The 18,855-nt window shown below is 40.2% G+C and overlaps 1 protein-coding gene across 6 annotated transcripts in view; it reads left to right on the forward strand.

Annotated features, from left to right (window-relative positions):
• Positions 1-1,074: 1,074 nt before the first annotated feature.
• Positions 1,075-18,855, forward strand: part of mdm4 (MDM4 regulator of p53) — a 36,000-nt gene continuing 18,219 nt past the window's right edge. For all 6 annotated transcript variants that reach the window (XR_012096520.1, XR_012096521.1, XM_073030829.1 and 3 more), the window contains exons 1-4: positions 1,075-1,206; positions 10,446-10,539; positions 11,139-11,213; positions 17,006-17,139. Coding sequence is in view for 4 of the 6 variants with exons in the window: in XM_073030829.1 (XP_072886930.1) it covers positions 10,462-10,539; positions 11,139-11,213; positions 17,006-17,139 (287 nt within the window). In the remaining 2 variants the exon portion in view is untranslated. The remainder of the gene's footprint in view (positions 1,207-10,445; positions 10,540-11,138; positions 11,214-17,005; positions 17,140-18,855) is intronic.

An 18,855-nucleotide genomic window follows, 5' to 3' on the forward strand; every position in this document is an offset into this window, starting at 1 on the left:
TACTCTCTCCGGTCCTGTTCACCCTGTACACATCAGACTTCCAATATAACTCAGAGTCCTGCCATGTGCAGAAGTTCGCTGATGACACGGCCATAGTGGGGTGTGTCAGGAATGGACAGGAGGAGGAGTATAGGAAACTGATACAGGACTTTGTGATATGGTGCAACTCAAACTACCTGCGTCTCAATATCACCAAGACCAAGGAGATGGTGGTGGACTTTAGGAGATCTAGGCCTCATATGGAGCCAGTGATCATTAATGGAGAATGTGTGGAGCAGGTTAAGACCTACAAGTATCTGGGAGTACAGTTAGACGAGAAGCTTGACTGGACTGCCAACACAGATGCCTTGTGCAGGAAGGCACAGAGAGGAATGTACTTCCTAAGAAGGTTGGCGTCATTCAATGTCTGTAGTGAGATGCTGAAGATGTTCTATAGGTCAGTTGTGGAGAGCGCCCTCTTCTTTGTGGTGGCGTGTTGGGGAGGAAGCATTAAGAAGAGGGACGCCTCACATCTTAATAAGCTGGTACGGAAGGCGGGCTCTGTCGTGGGCAAAGTACTGGAGAGTTTAACATCGGTAGCTGAGCGAAGGGCGCTGAGTAACTACGGTCAATTATGGATAACTCTGAACATCCTCTACATAGCACCATCCAGAGACAGAGAAGCAGTTTCAGTGACAGGTTACTATCGATGCAATGCTCCTCAGACAGGATGAAGAGGTCAATACTCCCCAATGCCATTAGGCTTTACAATTCTACCGCCAGGACTTAAGAACTTTTTAAAAGCTATTATTAATGCTTTTTGAGATGGTGATTTAGATGCATATCATATTTTTTTACTGAGTTAAGTATTGTATGTAAGTAGTTTTGCTACAACAAGTGTATGGGACATTGGAAAAAAAGTTGAATTTCCCCATGGGGATGAATAAAGTATCTATCTATCTATCTATTAGCGAATTAGGGTTTGAAGACCTACAAAAATGTGGGTTGTTGCTCATGTCAATCATGTAGAGATGGGCGTTACTCTACACGTCAATCAAAGTGTAGGACCGGAAATGAGTTGGCGGTAGTTTCCGCTTCTCCAAAGGCGAGGAGGCGCCATCATGGCGACGAGGTGGTGTTCACCTGCAACTGACTGACTATTTCCCCAACCCTTTTCTTACCCTCGCCACCGTCGGATCAGGCCAAGAGCTATGGACAAACTTTAGTGTAAGTGAGTGATGATGGCGCTGGAATACGCGAGGCTGGGAGGTGACAGTTTGCTCTGAGAGGAGGGGAGCGCGGCCTTTGGGCTCGGAGCCAGCAGCTGCAAATTGAGGCCTCGATGTTATGCAAAAGCTCGGGCGCAGACAACCGCTCCCGTCCAGCCGGCAGTGTGTAACCGCACCCGCAGACTTTTATTTCTACGCGGCGTGCTGTATTTCCTTAGATGCAAAGTTTTGCGGCTGCGTTGCGTTCCTGGTAAAGACAAAAATGCTGGAAAATTCTGTAGGTAGAAATGGGTTGTGGGATTGATCCAAAGGCCAGGAAGGACATGATGGGCCGAACTGCATCTTGCATCACTAATATTTTGTTCTAATACTCTGTGTCAGCACTCCTGTAGAGCTATGTTGATTGTGTAACCAGGAATATTCGATGAAAAGTCAAATTGATTTTTTTTTTCCGGGTCTTATACCACTTGCAAGTCAGGCGTTCGTCCTTCTGATTAGAGGGGGAAGACACTTGGGTGAGGGCGTCAATTTTGATCTTAAAAGTAGTTGGTTAACTGGTGTCTAATTTTAATAACTTGTTTTTCTTGACATTAGGTCTTTATTTTGAAAATTCTTAATTTAAACTCTTCAGCTGTTATCTGGCTGACAGTTCTGCTTCTTGATCACTCTGTAATCATGCATTTTTTTTTACTCCATACCACCCATTGGAAGTTTGGTACTTAAATTGTTCGTCTGTTAATCTGGACAAATGAATCCGGAATTTAAATTTATTTTAAACAATCTGGATGGAACTAAAAACTAGTAGCACGGTGATAATCATGTAATCAAAAAATTACTGTAAAACTTTGGTTTGTTACCAATCTTGAGTGGAAAAATAATTACTGTCATTTTTTTTTGCTGTCATTAACCTGACTCCAGACTCATCAGTGTGATTAACTTTTAACTGGCAAACCACTTAATTTAGAAGAAGCTGAATGAGAATCAGGGGCCCTGATGAAGGGTCTTGACCCGAAACATTGACTGTACTCTTTTCCATAGATCCTGCCTGGCTTGCTGAGTTCCTCCAGCATTCTTCTGAATGTTGCTTGGATTTCCAGCATCTGCATATTTTTTCATGTTTATTATCACTGATGTGTTGTAAAATATACTGTTTTGTGGCAGCAGTACAGTGCAATACATAAAATATAAGTTCCAACAAGAAATAAACAGTTTATTTTGGTTACTTGGGGCATACCAGGACCAGTACATTTTGGCCTAATTAGCCAAAGTTTTGTGGAAGTAGTTAAAAACATATAAAAAAGACTACCGTTTAACTGAGTAATAAAATATCTATTTAAATGAAACACAGAACAAGTTAGAACACTAACACTGCTACATAAATATAAACCTACAGAGACACCTAGTGCAGTTAATAGGCTGCCATTATACACTGCTTTCATCAATTGCATCCTCCAAATCTTCATTTTCATTATAACATTTCAAGATGGTTATAACAAATCCAAGATGATTTCAAGATACCATCAAATTCTTTGTAGTTCATAACTTGTTGAAGTAGTGAAATTGTTTCATTTTCACACTGGACCATTTCTGCAATCTCTAAGCCTTGAAATTGCAGTGTGCAAAGCATGTCTGAATTATCTTATCTCTTGCCAATTGTCAGTGACAATGCTTTTTGAGCAGAAATGCACACAACTGATGCTATTTGAAAACTATACCATCTAAGTACAGTGTAGTGTATAACAGCCATACAAGTTCATGCAGTTCATGCAGTTGAAACTTCGGCAACAGTCTTCTGCTCCAATTGAGCAGCATAGTGTCCCAAATAAAGAAAGGGAATCCCAAATAAACTCTTCTGGGGCTTGGGTACAGGTAATACAGTCTATTTTCTGGGTTAGATTTTGTTCTTTTAGATGTACCCCAAACAAGTGGGAGCCCTCATTAGTCATTGACCCATTTATTTATTGAGATCAGCATGGAATATACCCTTCAGGCCCTTAGAGCCACACTGCCCCGATTTAATTTTAGCTTAATCATGGGACAATTTACAGTGACCAATTAACCTACCAACTGTTATGTCTTTGGACTGTGGGAGGAAACTGGAGCACCCAGAGGAAACCCACATGGTCACGGGGAGAACATATAAATTCCTTATAGGCAGCAGCGGGAATTGAACCTGGGTCGACTCTACTGTAAAGTGTTGTGTTAACTATAACTACTACACTACCATGCTGCCCCAAGATATGGGATTGTTGACCAGTGATAGAATATTGACCAGTCATCTGGGAATCACTGCAGTGCTCTTTCATGAAGAGGTATCTTAAGAATTTAAGTAAGGAAATAGTGTTTCACAGATTTTTTATTTGGAAGTATGTCTGGTAAAATGGGTAGGGAAAAAACAGGGTACAGTGAATGTAGCTTCTCAGAGGGACTTTGATGCAGTTCCACGTAAGAGGTTACTGTGCAGGATTGGGGCAATATGTCAGCATGATTGCCATTGGTTGATATGGTCTTGAGGTTGAATGATGATTGTACCGAGGGCAGAGTGGCTGACACCTATTTCTGTTTGTTTCTGAGATACATGTCCATATGTGGATGGATTTTGTCAGAAGATATCAGCACCAACTGTGTGACAATTCCCCCATACAAACATTCAGTTGATATGTTCAGAGACTGGGCAATGCCCAGTACCAGAGGAGATCCTTTTAAGGCGAGTGGAGGAAGTTCTTTATACACAGAGCTTGGTTGGTGCCTGGAATGCACTTGGGGTGGTAGTAAAGACTGAGACATCAGATGCACCTGGCTCCAATGTAACATGGCTGCAAATTACTAGCCCTTACATCTTGGAATGTGGGAGGAAACAAGCGCCTAGAGCAAATCCATGGGGAGAATGTTCAAACTCATCACAGACGGCAGCGATAATTAAACACCAGTCTTAAAGCAAATGCTGTAAAGCATTGTGCTAACCACTACACCCCTTAAAGTAAAGTGCATTTGAAGTTGTGTGTAGCTTGCAGAGATTAAAATGGTAAATGTGTTGAGTTCCTTGTGTGTGCTGAGTTGGCTGATGTTGGGAGGATATCGAAAACACTCATTTGTCCTGGAATAGTGAAGGACCTATAAATACAGTTGGAGCATCCATTACTAATTATGAATCATAAGTGACCAAAAAAGAGATGTTGCCTCAAGTTACAGGACTGTATAGTTGATTACCGCACATGGTATGAGTTGTAGGGCAATGGCTTCCTGTTGAGTAATAGGAAGTTCCTGAAAGAGAAATCATGCTTTCATCATATTGTAACAATTGTTAAAAATGGTTTATTCTAAACTGCTTTCTGAAATGGCCCAACAATCTGCTGTGTTGTAGCGTAGTGGCTTTATAGTACCAGTGACCCGGATTCAATCTTTCTGCTGCCTGTAAGGAGTTTGTACGTTCTCCCTGTGACTGTGTGGGATTCCTCTGGGTACTCCAGTTTCCTCTTATAGCCCAAAGGTGTACCGGTTGGAGGTCATTGTAAGTTGTCTCATGATTAAGCTTGGATTAAGTAGTGGGATTTCTGGGTGGCCAGTTCAAAGGGCCAGAATGGCCTATACTGCACTGTATCTCAGTAGATAAATTTTTAAATGCAAGCAACCCAGGTTTAATTCTGCCACTGTCTGTAGGAAGTCTCCCTGTGCCCTGGTTTCCTCTCACAGTTCAAAGACATACAGGTAAGTGGATTAGTTGGTCATGTGGGTGTAATTGGGCGATCTCAAAATAAGAATGGAGAATAACCTTTCAGAATGATTCACCATCATCTCTACAAAGATAAAGTATCAATGGCACTAAATTAATACTTGAACTTTAAGAAAGAAAACAATTTGTATTTAAAACCATTTATCTATAAACTCGAGAAATTCTGCAGGTGCTGGAAATCTAAAGCAATATACACAAAATGCTGGAGGAACTCAGCAAGTCAGGCAGCGTCCACAGAAATGAACAGACATTCAATGTTTTGGGTCGAGGACTGGAAAGGAAGGGGGAAGATGCCAGAATAAAATGGTGGGGGAGGGGGAGAGGGAAAGGAGAACAGCCAGAAGGTAATAGGTGGACAGGAAAGATAGAGGGCTGGAGAAGAAAGAATCTGATAGGAGTGTGGACCATGGGGGAAAGGAAGGAGGAGGTGATAGGCGGGTGTGAAGAGTTAAGAGGCCAGAGTAGGGAATAGAAAAAGAGGGGATGAGAGGGAATTTTATTTACCAGAAGGAGAAATGAATATTCATGTATCACATTGGAGGCTACCTAGACAGAATACAAGGTGTTGCTGCTTCACCCTGAGGGTGGTCTCATTTTGGCACAAAAGGAAACTATGGTTTGGCCAACAGGAAGTTCTGCTTTAAGTGGATGGAGCAGAGGTTCTCAACGAAGTGGTTCCCCCAATTTATGATGGGTCTGCCCAATCTAGAGGAGGCTACATCAGGAGCACTGGACACACATGTCTTCAGAATGGCAAAATGTTCCAAGATGCTTCGGAATCAGGTCAAAAATGTGATTATTAGGGTCATTGGGAGAAGGCAGGAGAATGAATTTGAGAGGGATAATAAATCTAGCATTCCTATAATGGCTCATTGATAATGATTTGTTGTAATTAGTGCCACTGAAATTTTCCAGTGCACTGAGTTCTGGACACAAAAATGGAAGTTTGATACATTTGCATGTGTTCAAGCAGCTTAAACCGTGGCTGACGAAATGGGAGGCAACTCGTCAAGAGGAAAAAGGAAGCATATGTTAGATATAAGAAGCAGGAAGTAGGAGGGGCTTATGAGAAACATAGGGTAGCTAGGAAGGAGCTAAAGAAAGGACTTAGGAGAACTCGAAGGGGGCATGAGAAGGTCTTGGCATGTAGGATTAAGGAGAACCCCAAGGGCGTTCTATGCGTATGTGAAGAATAGGAGGATGATGAGAATAAAGGTGGGACCGCTAAAGGATAAAGAGGGTAACATGTGCCTGGAAGTGGAGGAGGTTGGGGAGGTCCTATATGAATACTTTGCTTCAGTATTCACAAGTGAAAAGGATCTTAATCAGGATAAGGTCGAAGTAGAGCGGGCCTGTGTGCTGGACAATGTGGAGATTAAGGAAGAAGTAGTGCTGGATCTTCTTAAAAACATTAAGATTGATAAATCCCCAGGGCTGGATATGATACACCCCGGGTTGTTGTTGGGAATTGAGAGAAGAGATCACAGGAGCATTAACTATGATCTTTGAATCCTCTTTGGCTGCAGGGGAAGTGCCGGAGGACTGGAGAATGGCAAATGTAGTTCTCTTGTTTAAAACAGGTAATGGGGAGAAACCTGGGAACTATAGACCAGTGAGTCTTAAGTTGGTGGTCTGCAAACTGTTGGAAAGGATTTTTAAGGATAGGATCTATGAGCCTTTGGAGAAGTACAGTCTACTCATGGATAGTAATTATATCATGGATATGTAATTAGTTTTGCTACAACAAGTGTATGGGACATTGGAAAAAAAAGTTGAATTTCCCCATGGGGATGAATAAAGTATCTATCTATCTATCTATCTAGTCAACATGGCTTTGTGAAGGGAAGATCGTGCCTCACGAGCCTGATTGAGTTTTTTGAAGAGCTAACAAAAGAAATTGATGAGGGTAGGGCAGTGGATGTGGTCTACATGGACTTTAGCAAAGCATTTGACAAGGTCCCTCATGAGAGACTCATCCAGAAAGTCATGAGGCATGGGATAAGTGGAACCTTGGCTGTTTGGATAAAAAATTGGCTTAAAAGAAGAAAGCAGAGGGTAGTTGTGGAAGGAAAGTATTCTGCCTGGAGGTCGGTGACTAGTGGAGTGCTGCAAGGATCAGTCCCGGGACGCCTGCTATTAGTGATTTTTATAAATGACCTGGATGTAGAGGCGGAAGAATGGGTGAGTAAGTTTGCGGATGACACAAAGATTGGAGGAGTTGTGGATGGAGCTGTAGGTTGTCAAAGGTTACAAGAGGATATAGACAGGCTGCAGAGTTGGGCAGAAAAATGGCAGATGGATTTCAATCCGGACAAGAGTGAGGTGATGCGTTTTGGAAGGACAAACCAGAAGACTTGGAGTACAGTTACTTAAGAGTGTGGTCAATGGTCAGTTATTTAAGAGTGTGGATGAACAAAGGGACCTTGGGGTTCAAATCCATACATTCCTCAAGGTCGCTGCACAGGTTGATAGGGTAGTTAAGAAGGCCTATGGGATGCTAGGCTTCATTAACAGGGAGATTGAGTTCAAGAGTAGAGAGGTCATGTTGCAACTCTACAAATCTCTGGTGAGACCGCACTTAGAGTATTGTGTTCAATTCTGGTCACCTCATTATAGGAAGGATGTGGAAGCTATGGAGAGGGTTTAGAGGAGATTTACCAGGATATTGCCTGGTTTGGAGAACAAGTCATATGAAGCAAGGTTAGCAGAGCTGGGACTTTTCTCTTTGGAGCGTAGAAGAATGAGAAGGGACTTGATAAAGGTCTACAAGATTATGAGAGGCATAGATAGGGTGGATAGTCAGTACCAGTTTCCCAGGGCATCAATAGCAAACACCAGAGGGCATATGTACAAAATTAAGGGAAGTAAGTTTAGGGGAGACATCAGGGGTAAGTTTTTTTACACAGAGGGTTGTGAGCACCTGGAATGACTTGCCAGGGATGGTGGTGGAGGCTAAAACATTAGGGGTATTTAAGAGCCTCTTGGATAGGCGCATGGATGAAAGAAAAATGGAGGGTTATGGGGTAGTGTGGGTTTAGTACTTTTTTTTAAAGGATTATATGGGTCGGCACAACATGGAGGGCTGAAGGGCCTGTACTGTGCTGTAGTGTTCTATGGTTCTATGGTTAAACACCTGCAAATCTATAAAATTGTACCAACTGTCTCCAAAGTTGTGGTTGATTTTTAAGGAAGTGAATGCACCTGGCAATACAAAGCATGATCCCGTAGGCTTTGCACTTTTGTTTAAACCCACATTTGTTGTTTCATTAAAGTGGCAGGTTTCAACCATTTTGTGCATCCTCACACAGAGGAATATCCTTTGGCAAGAATTTGGTTCTACGTTTATTGATGGTAATTTCTAAAGAAGGTCAGGCAATTGAAATGCGTTGTTTCAGGTTCCTGTGTGCAGCTGTGCACTGTTAGCACTGTTTATTTCTGATTAAAATATTCAACAATTGGATCATGTGTTAAGTGTAAATCAGGTGTTGTATTCTTCATCTTATATGAGCTGATCGTGTTCAGATGAGAGAGTAAGATTGAAGTGTCCTCATTCTTAAATCTGCTGATTTGTCATTGTACATTTTGTACCCCATTGGAGAATTGACCTTCTGGGGGAAAAAAGGCAAATGACAGGAGTCACTGAATGACTCTAATCTTTGCTGTTTGCATTAAGAGAACAGAAATGGCTGTGAAATCCTTTCCATATACTAAAACAATGGATTGATTACTAGAAATAACCTCATTGGAAAGTTTACAAAACACATGCCATCCCAACTGTTGTGCCTGCCATTTGCACCCTGTTCAAACTTGAGCACTTTGATCACAGATGGCCAGGTCCTGGCTCCAAGTAAAATGTTTTCTGGGTCAGGAATGCATGCATTCCAACCTCTTGGTTACTTGAAGGCTTTCAAGTGGCAAGTGGACGCCGTGCTTTCTCTTTCAGAATGCCAGGGCATGAATATTGTTTCAGGAGAGGTTAAACAGTTGGCATGGGGGACCTCTCCCTATCACATGCTACTTGAACCTACCAAGGCTCTCTTGGCCAGGCTCAGTAGTACATTAGTGAGGAAGTCCTGTAACAGTCCTTCCCACTTCCAAAAGGTTGAAGGACAGCCAGAGTGTGAGGAGTACCCTCATCAAATACTTGGGCTGTACCCTCATACATTCCTTGTAGACATGAAAGACACTCTTGACAGCCATGGAAATAACCGCTTGTTGAAATGGTGGGAACTGTAGGGACTGGTTACAGAAGGCAACACTTCCAACAGGTTAGGTAATATTTTGGAGGGGAATAAACAGTTGATATTTTGGTCTGAGACCTTCCATCAAGCCTCATCATGTGTTGACTCTCTTGTGTTTATTTAAAGTTCAAAGCTAATCTATTATCAAAGTGTATATATGTCACCATAAACAACCCTGAGATTCATTTTCTTGTGGGCATACTTAAGAATCCAATAACCATCATGCAGTCAATGAAAGGTAGCACCAACTTGGTGCACAAAGGACAATAAACTGCAAATACAAAATAAATAATAAAATTAAATATATTAGCAATAAATATCAAGAACATGAGATGAAGAGTCCTTGAAAGTGAGTCCATTGGTTCATTTTAGTGATGGGGCAAATTAAATTGAGTAGAGTTACCCCCTTTGGTTCAAGAGCCTGATGGTTGAGGGGTAATAGCTGTTCCTGAACCTGGTAGTGTGAACCCTGAGACTCCTGTACCTTCTTCCTGATGGCAGTAGCAAGAAGAGAGCATGACCTGGATGATGGGGGTCCCTGATAATGTTGCAGGAAAGCGGCATCTAACACTCCATGTAGATGGTGGGGAGGGCTTTACCCATGATGGACTGGGTTGTATCTGTTCCTTTTGAAGGATTTTCTGTTCAAGGGCATTGGTGTTTTCATACTAGTCTGTGATGGAGCCAGTCAATATACTCTCCACCACAAATTTGTCAAAGTTATAAATATTATGCTGAATCTTTGCAAACTCCTAAGGAAATAGAGGCACTGACATGCTTTCAAGTTGCTGACACTCTCCTCCTCTAATCCCCCGATGAGGATTTTTTTTAAGGCTCTTCAATCCACATCAATTAAGTCTCTCTTCAGCTTCCTCTCTCCGAACAGAATAATTTAGCTTATCTGATTTTTCTTTGAGGCTACAGTTTTAGACATTGGCATTAATTTTCATAGATCCCCTCTGCATTTGTTCCGGTGGAATCTTATCATTTCAGTCTACGTTGGTTGTTCAAACAATGTACCGTATTTGACTATGTTTTGATGTACATGACAAGTAAAGCTAATTTGTTTAAAATTTTACTCAAGCTGTGGCCTAACTGTAAACATCTAATAAAACTAAATGCCAGTGACCAAAAATGGAAAATCAACAGGATCAATTGTCATTTTAATGCCAGTTTGGTCACTTAGTTTTACCAAGTTTTTCTCTTTGTGTTAAAAATAATAATTTATTCGCTAATATCACCCTCTCTTTTCCTTAACACCAGGCAAACCTCTGTCAACATGACAACAGCTTCCACGTCTAAATCATATACATCATCTGGTAATCCATGCAGTATTTCAGCGGAAAAGGTTGGCCAGGTAACTACAAATTATCTACAAACATGGCTTAAAATTTGTAGGTCTTGTCAGCAGTTGTAATGGTGGAGTTTCTGTGTTGTGAAGTGGATGGACACTGCTTATTTCAAATATTTTCTCTGAATTATTAATAAATTTGAATCTGAATTTTCATAATGCTTTGCATGATTAGTAATGTTGCTCGTAGGAGCCTCTAGTATTTTGTTGGAATTTTTACTTACTAAAAATAAAAGCTTGTGTGGGTAGTTAATGTGAATCAGAATTGCACTTACTGTCACTGACATGTCGGGAAACTTGTTTTGCAGCACCAGTACAGTGCGAAACATAAAAATTACTGTAAATTATAACAAGTAATATATAAAAACTAAGTTAAGGTAAATAGTGCAAAAAGAGAGCAAAAATTGTTAAGTAGTGTTCATGGGTTCATTGTCCATTCAGAAATCTCATAGTGCAGGGGAAGCTGTTTCTAAAACACTGAGTGTGTGTCTTCAGGCTCCTGTACCACCTCTCTGATGGTAGTATTGAGAAGAGTGTACGTTCTGGGTGATGGGGGAACTAAAGTGTAAATTTTAAATCGGCTGTGCGTTTGTTTTTCTCTTCAGATAAGGCCAAAGGTGCCTCTGCTGAACATTCTACAGGAAGCAGGTGCATCAGGGGAAACCTTCACATTGAAGGAGGTAAAACAACAGACGAATGTTTTACTGTTATGAATAAAGCTTCCAAAGAGCATGGACAAATTGTCGATAGTTGTAATTTTGAGTACTGCAAAGCAAGTGCAGAGTACACTCAGTGGCCACTTTATAAGGTACAGGAGTGGAACCCAGTGTGCTCTTCCGCTTCTGTAGTCCATCCACTTCAAGGTTTGACATGTTGTGAGTTCAGAGACGCTCTTCTGTATACCACCGTTGTAATGCATGGTTATCTGAGTTACTTTTGCCTACTTGTCAGCTTGAACCAGTCTGGCCATTCTCATCTAACCCCTCTCATTAACAAAGTGTTTTCACCCCTAGAAGTGCCGCTCACTTTTTTTTTTGGGTTTGTTTATTTTTTTGCACCAGTCTCCGTAAATTCTAGACATGGAAATTCCAGGAGATCAGCAGCTTCTGAGATACTCAATCCACCATGTCTGGCACCAATAATCATTCCACAGTCAGAGTCACTTAGATTGCATTTCTTCCCCATTCTGATATATGGTCTGAACACCAGCTGAACCTCTTGACTAGTCTGCATGTTTTTGTTGCTTATTAGATCGACTGATAAGGTATTTGCATTAACGGGTAGGTATATCTAATATAGTGGCCACTGAGTGTATATTCATTTGTAAGGGTTAAATCTCTTGCTTACTCAGGGAAGAGGCATGACACTATCAATGCTAGGACCAGTAGAATGAAAAACAGTTACTTTCCCTCAAGCTGTCAGGCTGATCAACAACTTCACCCATTAGCCACCAACCACACTACTTCCATATCAACCACTCCTCTCCGCAGCCCCTCAACATCCTTCACCCCACCCGCATGTACTTACACTCCGTACCTCATGCCTACACTGTCATATCATGTTTTCACATGGCCTGCTGCTTCCTAGAAGAGTTCCTCTTGTCAAGAGACACTATGTCACTTTACCATTTCCTGTCAGTCATATAATGTATACTCTTATATTGAGAGTCACTTTATATACATACAGTCTGCGTATATAAACTAATCTTGTGTATATATAACCAGACTTAAGTTACTTGTACATTGTTTTTATATGATTACTTTTATATTTATATTGTTCTTTATGCTTATTGTATTATTTTAAGCTGCATTGGATCCTGATTAACAATCATTTCATTCTCCTTTGCATTCATTTACTGAAGAATGACAGTAAACAATCTTGAATAATTTGTGGAAGAATTTTTTTCAGAGCTTAGTGCATTTTCTAGCCACCATATTTGATTAAGTGTTGGACCTCTCTTTGTAAAGTTTTAGATCTGACAAGGATTTTACAAGGGTAAGGGGATATAGATTTTATGTAGGAATTCGTCAAAGGTATATAAAAGTTGTGATCTGTTGTACAAAGGTGAAATCACTGGTCAGTTATCTATGATCTGGAACTAATAACTCATAGTAAGGAGTTCTTACATATTTTTCCTGTTAATTTAATTTTGTTATTTTACTTTGTAGACTAACTTAGCCCCATCAAAACCTCTACTTCAAGGGTTCCCAACCATTTTTTTTAATGCCACGGAGCCTTACCATTTACTGAGGGATCTGTGGACCCCAGGTTTGGAACCTCTGCTTTACTTCCTCTCAAATAGAATAGTTAGCTGCCAATTTCCTTTTTCCACTTATGCCACTATGTTTTGACAGGACTTAAATGTTTGACAAAGTTTGAATAGTGTGCAATAACAAAAGGTGTTCGTGAACAAAAAAAATCTGGTGGATAGAACTTTCAGATGCATTATGATTCATTCTAGTTAGTTTCTTGAGAAGTACTATAAAACACCTTGCCTATTATGCTTAAGCACAAAATATTCTGCAGATTCAACTTACAGAATGCTGGAGGAACTCAGTATCTATGCAAGGGAATAAACAGTCAACTTTTCAGGTTGAGACCTTTCATCAAAACTCAATGTGGTCCAGATTGTAATTAGCTTACCACCTTACAATCTATCCCTGTACAAACCTCAGCAAACACCTCCAACTCTGTACCATGGATCACACATTAGCTGCATTAGGCTGTAAGATATAGGAGCAGAATTAGGCCATCAGGTCTGCTCCATCAACCCATTCTCCTGACTTCTCCCCATTACCTTTGACATTGTTACTAATCAAAAACCTATCATTCTCCACTTTAATTACATCCAATGACGTCTCCACAGCTATTTGTGGCAATGAATTCCACAGATTCAACACCTTCTGGCTGCAGAAATTTCTCCTCATCTGTTCTAATGGGACACCTTCCACAGTCTGAGGCTGTGTCCTTTGGTTCTAGACTCCCACACTGTAGGAAACATACTCTCCACGTCCACTCTATCTTGGCCTTTCAATATTCAATAGGTTTCAATTGGATCCCCCCCCCCCTTCATTCTCAAAGCTCCACAAGTAAATGCCCAGAGCCATCAAACGCTCCTCACCACATAGAAACAAAGAGCAAACAAGTTGTCACTGATTCTGAGGTACTGCCCAAGAAGACAACTTAGTAAAGCAGTCTTGCTCTACCAAGCATTAAGTGGATATTTTTCACCATGATTCAAGATTGTTTAATGTCATTTCTGGTGCACAAAGGAGAACAAAATAATTGTTACTCCAGATCTGATGCAGTACAAAAAAAAACACAATAAGATAAAGAACATAATAAAAACATTATAAATATGTGAAATAGCTTATATACATTAATTATATGTCCATAAGATGGCAATAGTTTCAGGAGTATCTGTACATAAGGTGATACTGACAGGTGATGATAAAGTAGTAGTGGGTATAGAGGGGTGAGTTAGTGGGTGGAGGTGTTGTTTAGTCTCTCTGCCTGGGAAAGGTAACTGTTTTATTTATTTATTGAGAGACAGCATCAAATAAGCCCTTCAAACTCTGCGGCCCAGCAATCCCCCAATTTAATCCTAGCCTAATTAAGGGACAATTTACAATGATCAATTAACCTACCAAATGGTATGCCTTTGGATTCTAGGAGGAAACTGTTGCACCCAGAGGTGAATGGACATGTATAGCACTGTGGCCACTTGTGGGATAAGTGCTGCGAGGGAGATTGGTGGGGAGGGATGAATGAACAAGGGGATTGGAGTGACCTCTGCAAAAAGGGAGAAAGGGGAAGAGGTAGAGACATGTTTGGTGGCAGGATTCCTTTGGAAGTGGTGGAAGTTTCAGAGAATGATGTGTTGGATGCGGAGGCTTGTGGGTTGGTAGGTGAGGGTAAGAGGAACTCTTATCACTGTTGAAAAGGTGAGAAGATGAGGATGGTTGGGAAATTGAGGAGATGCAGGTGAGGGCAGCGTCGATGGTGGAGGAAGAGGAAACCTGTTCTTTGAAGAAGGAGGACATCTCTGATGCCCTGAAAAGGAAAGCCACATCCTGAGAACAGATTTGACAGAGATTAAGGAACTGAGAAAAGGGAACAGCATTTTTTTCAGGAGATAGTGTGGGAAGAGGTAGAATCAAGATAACAGTGGAAATCGGCAGGTTTATAAAAGATGTCGGTCGACAGTTTGTTAAAGGTGGAGAGGTCTTCTTATACCAGACTACTGATAACAGTAAATTCCATTGATAGCATTAACCAATGAAATAGCCAAATTTAAATAATGTGATACCCACCACTAAAACTAAGAGTTTTCCAGAAAAATACAGGGGCCAATGTAACTACTAGAAAACTGTGAACAATCCTATGTATATAGATGATTGTCTAAAAATTTAAAAAAAGCATTAGAAAGTTAAACTACAAGAAAAATAATAATTTTATGCCACAGTCCAGCGGATGTATAACCTCACCTTCCTTGGGTTTTATGATCCAGGAAATCATATTAAATAACTGGTTCTTATTTGACTATTCATGCTAATTTGCAAACATTATTTTAGGTTGTTGCAGGTTTTAAGATAGAGCTGAGAAGCCAAACCCATTCTTGAATAAATATGCAAATATAATAACAGGACTGGTCTGGAGACCTTGATGAAGGGTCTCGGCCCAACTGTTTGTTCCCCTTCATAATGCTGCCTGAAGACTGCGACTATACTTCATTAGGAGTTTGAAGAGATTTGGTATGTCACCAAATACACTCAAAAATTTAGAGATGTACCCTGGAGAGCATTCTGACAGGCTGCATCACTGTCTGGTGGTGGGGGTGGAGGGGGGGTACTGCACAGGACCAAAAGAAGCTGCAGAGGGTTGTAAATTTAGTCATCTCCATCTTGGGCACTAGCCTACAAAGTACCCAGGACATCTTGAAGGAGCGGTGTCTCAGAAAGGCAGCGTCCATTATTGAGGACCTCCAACACCCAGGGCATGCCCTTTTCTCACTGATGCCATCAGGTAGGAGGTACACAAGCCTGGAGGCACACATGGACATTGAATTCTTGGACACTACTTCAGTTTGTTAATACATTTTTTTGCACGATTTTTTATCTATTCAATATATGTATACTGTAATTGATTTACTTATTATTTTACTATTTTTCCTTCTTTGATATTATGTATTGCATTGAACTGCTGCTGCTAAGTTAACATGTCATGACACATGCCGGTGATAACAAACCTGATTCTAATCCTGGCCTGCTGAGTTCCTCCATCATTTTGTACGTATAATATAGGACTGCGTACAAACACTGGAAGGAAAACTGCAAGTGTTCCCTGCCACTAAATGTAGGTTTGCCACTTGCATTGCTTGCTGAGTACCTCTAGTGTCCAAACTACGTTATTGTCATGATGGCCAGCCTTTTTTAGTTGTTAGATGATTTAACATTGGATGAGTGTGGGGACTACAGCAGAACATTCAACCATCCAACACACTTAGCAAGTGTGAACACTACAATCTGTGGCTGCTCAATCTGTTAGATGTTTTTGAGGTAAATTATCCAATTAATGTACTTTGGCCAACTCTTGATTCATTGTTATAATTAAGTGATTTCCCACTATTCTTCTGGCCATGTATAGAAATTGGCAGCTTCTGCTGATGTACTTTTTATTTCTTTTTCACTGTCTTTTTTACCCCTTGTTAATTAATACTGTGTGAAATAATCCACAGAACTGCTAATCCATGCACGCATGCATTTTCCATCCTTTACACTATTTACAAGGGAGATTGTAATGATTGGGAAGGGTTGGGGTGGTAAGGGTTAACAAGTCATTCAGGAACTATGAAAGAAATGTGATCATTAGGACAGTGGTTAGCAAGTAAAGAAAATCCACTCTTTGAAGAGGGTTCATGATGGTGAATTTGAAAGGGAGACAGACTGCTTGAATTTAGTGTTGTCATTCAGCAAGAGAGGAAAAGAGGTAGAGTCTGCCTGAATTATCAACTGCTTATTCCTCTCCATGGATGTTGCCAGATCTGCTGAGTTCCTCCAGCATTTTGTGTGTGTTACTCTGGATTTCCAGCATCTGCAGAATCCCTTGCATCTGTGGTCAGGTGTTTTAAGGAGAATGGGGTGGAAGCAATGATTAGCAGCACACTGGCAAGGTTGCCCATTGCTCATCGGCTCTGTTAAGAGAAGGATCATTGGCTATAACTGCAGATTGTTGTCCAACTGTGAATTAACGAAAGCCTCTGCCATGGTATAACCTATTTTGTCTCTGTAGATGATACTATACTAGTTTCAATGAAAGGGCATCAACCTGAAACGTCAAGTTGGTTTCCTCACAGAATTCAATACATATAAATGGTTTTATTGCCAGCATTGTTCTTATCCTGAATAATTTTTCATAAAATTTCTCACTGGATTTTCAGACATGTTTTGACTTGCAGTGTTTTCTTTTATAGGTAATGTATTATCTCGGCCAGTATATAATGTTAAAGCAACTCTATGATCAACAGCAGCAACATATTGTACATTGTGGAAATGATGCACTTGGAAAAGTATTCGGAGTCCAGAGTTTCTCTGTTAAAGATCCAAGGTAAGGATTCTGGTTCTATTTATTTTGTTAAAGTTACCTGGACAGCACCAAGTATTGAAAGAAGGATGAAGTGAATTATTTTGGACCTAAAATGCTATCTTGTTTAACCTTTCCAGAGAAGCTTCCTGATCCACTGAATATTTCCAAAATTTTCTGTTTTTTTTAATGCACATAGCATTGAATGGGGCTCCAGAACAGTTCAGACTTTCCACTGGTTTCCATTTAACATAGTCATTCAGATATTTGTAATATTTGAACTATTTAGTTTGCCATTTGGTGATCTCACTTTGATGAGATTTGACCTTTTTTGAATCTTCATGGACCTGAATTTGGAATGATTCCAGTGCTTATTTGGATTATTATGTAAATCCACCTACCTGTGTGCTACTTAATTAATTAATTTTACAAAATCAGCCTGGCAGATTTACTGAAGCAGTTTTCATTGTTGATGATGGTGACCCGATTATGTCACCTTCCTTCTGACCTTCCTTTAGCAGTGACTCTTGGTTTTGATTGCAGTTGTTAAGAGGTGCAGTGTATATTTTCACAGTTTGTCTTTTTAACTTAAAATGCAGTACAGCTGGTGGTTAATGTAGATTCCCTTATATTTCTTACTGAAGTAGTTGTGGCACAGGTAATGAAATGATGTGATAGACTGCTTCAGTACTTTGTAAAGTATAGGATTATCATGAAGTATCATTGGGTTTCAAAGTTGAAAGTAAATTTATTGTCAAAATCCATATGTGTCACCATATACTACCCTGAGATTCATTTTCATGCAGGCATCCACAGTAAACACCAATAAACACAATACAGTCAATGGCAGAGGTGTACCAATGTGCAAAAGACGACAAATCTGTGAAAATGCAAAGAGAAAAAAGACCTAAAATATTATAAACAATAAATATTGAGAAATTCAAGGACTCCATCTCATGTTCTCTATTGTTTATTAATATTATTTCTTCAGTTTATATTTGCACAGTTTGTTGTCTTCTGAGCTCTCAACAGCCTAGTTGCGTGGTCTTTCATTGATCCTGTTAATGGTTATTATTCTATAAATTTATTGAGCATGCCCATAAGAAAGAAAGGGAAAATAGATTATGAAAATAAATATGTACAAAATATGAAAACAGATAGTAAGAGTTTTTATAATTATATAAAGCGGAAGAGTGTGGCCAAAGTGAATGTAAGTTTCTTGGAGAATGAGAAGGGGCAATTGATATTGGGTAATGAGGAAATGATTGAGACTTTAGATGACTATTTTGTGTCAGTCTTCATGGTGCAGGGCACAACTAACATGCTAACGAGAGATGATATGGATGTGATGGGAGGTGAAGACCTCAATACAATAGCTATCACTAAAGAGCTAGTGCTGAGGCTTTGGTGATAATTTACCAAAATTCTCTGGGCAGGTCTTGGAGCATTGGAAGATGGTGAATGTCACACCACTGTTCAAAAAAGGATGTAGGCAAAAGGCGGATAACTATAGACCAGTTAGTTTTACCTCTGTAGAGTTTTACCTCTGTAGTTAGGAAAATGCTTGAAGCTATCATTAAAGAAGAAATAGCGGGGCACCTGGAAAGAAATGGATTCAGCAAAGATAGGTCCTGTTTGACAAACTTACTGGAGTTCTTTGAGGATATAACAAGCGCAGTGGATGGAGGGGAACAGGTAGGTGCTATTTACAGGTGCTTGGATTTCCAGAAAGCATTCGAT

This window comes from Hemitrygon akajei, chromosome 27 (assembly GCF_048418815.1).
Source record: "Hemitrygon akajei chromosome 27, sHemAka1.3, whole genome shotgun sequence".
NCBI classification, from domain to species: domain Eukaryota; kingdom Metazoa; phylum Chordata; class Chondrichthyes; order Myliobatiformes; family Dasyatidae; genus Hemitrygon; species Hemitrygon akajei.